The sequence below is a fragment of the Nanorana parkeri genome, unplaced genomic scaffold, assembly GCF_000935625.1.
Source record: "Nanorana parkeri isolate BGI_ZX_2015 unplaced genomic scaffold, ASM93562v1 scaffold1064, whole genome shotgun sequence".
Classification (NCBI taxonomy): Eukaryota; Metazoa; Chordata; class Amphibia; order Anura; family Dicroglossidae; genus Nanorana; species Nanorana parkeri.
This window is the reverse complement of record NW_017307332.1, coordinates 83,573-86,581: the sequence shown is the minus strand read 5'-3', so window position 1 is coordinate 86,581 and position 3,009 is coordinate 83,573. Positions and strand designations below refer to the sequence as shown.

Sequence of the window (3,009 nt, the reverse complement as noted above, 5' to 3'; positions counted from 1 at the left end):
TTTTGGTTACTTTTAAATATAGTTATAGCCGTGATTTTTGCACAGATGACACACCAAAGTGAATCCTTTTGATGTACAGTCAAATAATTAAACCACATCCAGTAAGAAAGATAACACGCTTGTTCCTGTGATGTAACTGCTTGTTGTTTCCCTGAATGGGGTTTGTGATATTTTGTACATGCAGGTTTGAAAGAGACACAACAAAACACGGTTGTAAAAACTCCATTATGTACTTCTAATTTTTAAGGAAAGACTTATTCACAAATTCCATCAGTTACATTTATATAATAAAAAGTTGCTCCTCAGTTTATAAAATACTACTCTGCTATAGTTCTTAACTGGAATATTTCCTGAATATTTTTCCTGACTAGATTTCTAAAAAAAAACACTTTGTATACTTATTCTTCATGGAATAATCTTTGTTATACTGTACTGCAGTGGATTTCAAATAGCGTCCAGCATTTTAAATTGCTCACACATAAAAATTACTTTTTAACTGTCAAAGTAAATGAAGAATTATAATTTCTAAACCTGTTTATTGTATAGAATTGCAGCTTCTAAATTTGTTTAGTATAAATGTAGAAATTACCATTTCTAAATCTGTTTCATATAAATGTAGAATTATAATTTCTAAATCTGTTTAATATAAATGTAGAATTACGATTTCCAAATCTGCTTAGTATAAAGGTATCATTACATTTTAAAAAAAAAATCTGTTTAATGTAAATGTAGATTTACAATTTCTAAATCTTTTTAACAAATATTTATACTTTATAACGATTTTAATTTCTCACATATTCCATCAGTGTTGAACATCTCCCAGGCCTGCTCCTAACATTGGTACTTAATGTTAGTTTGTGCCCATCAGCCCCTGACCCAACATGTAATACTTACGGGGTGCACATAGCCTGGCATCTCTCCATGGTGGACTCTGCATCACTCCTGGCCAGAAGATTGGGGTCCTGCCTGGTAGTTCTGTCAGAGGTTTGGGGTAACGGGCCACAGCGACTGCTGCACTGGGGCTGAAGTAGAGTCCAGGATGGGGTGGTGGAGGAGGGCTTAGGCTGCTAAATCGGGGGAGCCCTGCCAGGAGGCCAGCAGGAGAGGAGGTAGAGGCCATAGCAGCTGGGGACACAGAAGTGCTGGAGGTCAGAGTTGTCCCTGCCAGAGAGGGCAGACAGTGCATCAATGGCCGGCTCAGGATGTCCTGGATTCCATGGGGGGTAGCTATTGAGACGTGGGGTGGTGGGGTGCCCAGAGAGGACAGGCCACCAGAGGAAGGTGAAGAGGACGAAAGCTTCAGGGACCCGTGAGTTGGCGATCCCAGTGGCGGAGAAGGTGAGGAGGATGAAGAAGAGGACGAGGATGACGAGGAGGCAGAAGAGGAACAGGGCTGGCTGGGCAGAGCATAGGCTGGGTACAGAGGAGTTTTCATCTCTGCCATGTTATGTAGAGCTGCCAAGGGAGGGCTGCTGAGGAGGAAAGCGCTCTGCCTTGTGCCATCCATCTGCCCTAGAGCTAACATCACCGGGCAAGTGAGATTCACACAATACTGGGAAACAAATGGAAGGACAATGGAGGGACGTCTAACAAACGCTGGTTCTTCTAGTTCATCAGCAGGAGGAAAGTAGTCTGGAGTCTTGTCTCTCTTTTCCTCGAAAGCTTTAGAAGTCAAAGAGTTGTATCCACACTCCCTGTGCCAGCAGAGGGAAGGATCAATGGCGGGGTCCAGTCCCAAGCTTGGAGGGATCAGTGTGATGTGCAGTCATGTATTGTCCTTAATACAGATTCCACGTAGAGGCAAAGTTAGCTGAGCTGTGGACTGCAGTACAGGAAGCAGGGGCTCCAAGTTCCATCAGACAAGCTGCACACATTGATCACCTCTTCATCTCCTCCCTGCTACTCACATGCGCTCACAGCTCACATCCAGCAAGCTAAAAGCACTTTGGGCTGCTGTGTGATTTCACATAACCCTCTCCGAGTCTGAAGGCACTTTTCTCTCTCCTCCCACCTCTTTACCTTCTTTCTGTTCACTCTCCCCCTATCTGACAACACAGACCAAGCTCTCAAAGGTAATACAGTCTTTTCTACATCTACCACCTCCTTAAGGCGAGGGGATGGAGGGACAACTTTGAGCTGTCAATCACCCAGCGGGGGCGTGTCTGCTTTCACCTATAGCACAAGACCAATGGAGGGGATGCTGGTGAAGTGACGTGCCGCAGATCCCACCTCACGTTCTGATTGGCTGGTGAATCAGTCCCGTCGGGAGAAGAGCCCGGCTTCATTTGCATATTAGGCGCGTCTCTTGGTGTAGTGTGATCATTGATGCCTCGTTGGTAAATGATCTGTGGAAGAAAATCGAAGACCCCCACTTTTGTCTAGTGAACAGCTTTCCAAATGAGTCACATCGCTGGAGAGGATGGGGAGTTTATTTTTTATGACAAGCCCATCTCTTCACTGTGGTCAAACACTGGGATGGAGAACACCACCGCACCGTCAATGGTCAATCAATGGATTAATGAAGTGCCATATGGCAATGGGCAATGTGTTAAGTAGAGTATTGGCATGGCCAAAAGGAGACTCAACTCGCCTAATGGTGAAGAGGCCATGGCACAAAAGTATCTATCATCTATCTCTCTATCTATCTATCTATCTATCTATCTTCTCTCTTCTCTTCTCTCTCTCTCTCTCTCTCTCTCTCTCTCTCTCTCTCTCTCTCTCTCTCTCTCTCTCTCTCTCTCTCTCTCTCTCTCTCTCTCTCTCTCTCTCTCTCTCCCACTCTCTCCCTCTCTCTCTCTCTAACTCTCTCATCAATCAGTTAGAGAGATATTCCATACATATTACAACTATCTTTCTATTTCTCTATCTTCTATACATATTAGATAGATAGATAGATAGATAGATAGATAGATAGATAGTTAGATAGATAGATAGATAGATAGATAGATAGATATATAGATATAGATAGATTCCATACATATTAGATAGACAGATAGATAGATAGATTCC

The 3,009-nt window shown here is 43.3% G+C and overlaps 1 protein-coding gene across 1 annotated transcript in view; it reads right to left on the bottom strand.

Annotated features, from left to right (window-relative positions):
- Window positions 1-1,531, bottom strand: part of NKX6-1 (NK6 homeobox 1) — a 5,164-nt gene extending 3,633 nt beyond the window's left edge. The window contains exon 1 of the mRNA XM_018567566.1: window positions 895-1,531. Coding sequence (XP_018423068.1) covers window positions 895-1,525 — 631 coding nt within the window. The 5' untranslated portion in view covers window positions 1,526-1,531. The remainder of the gene's footprint in view (window positions 1-894) is intronic.
- Between the last annotated feature and the right edge of the window lie 1,478 nt (window positions 1,532-3,009).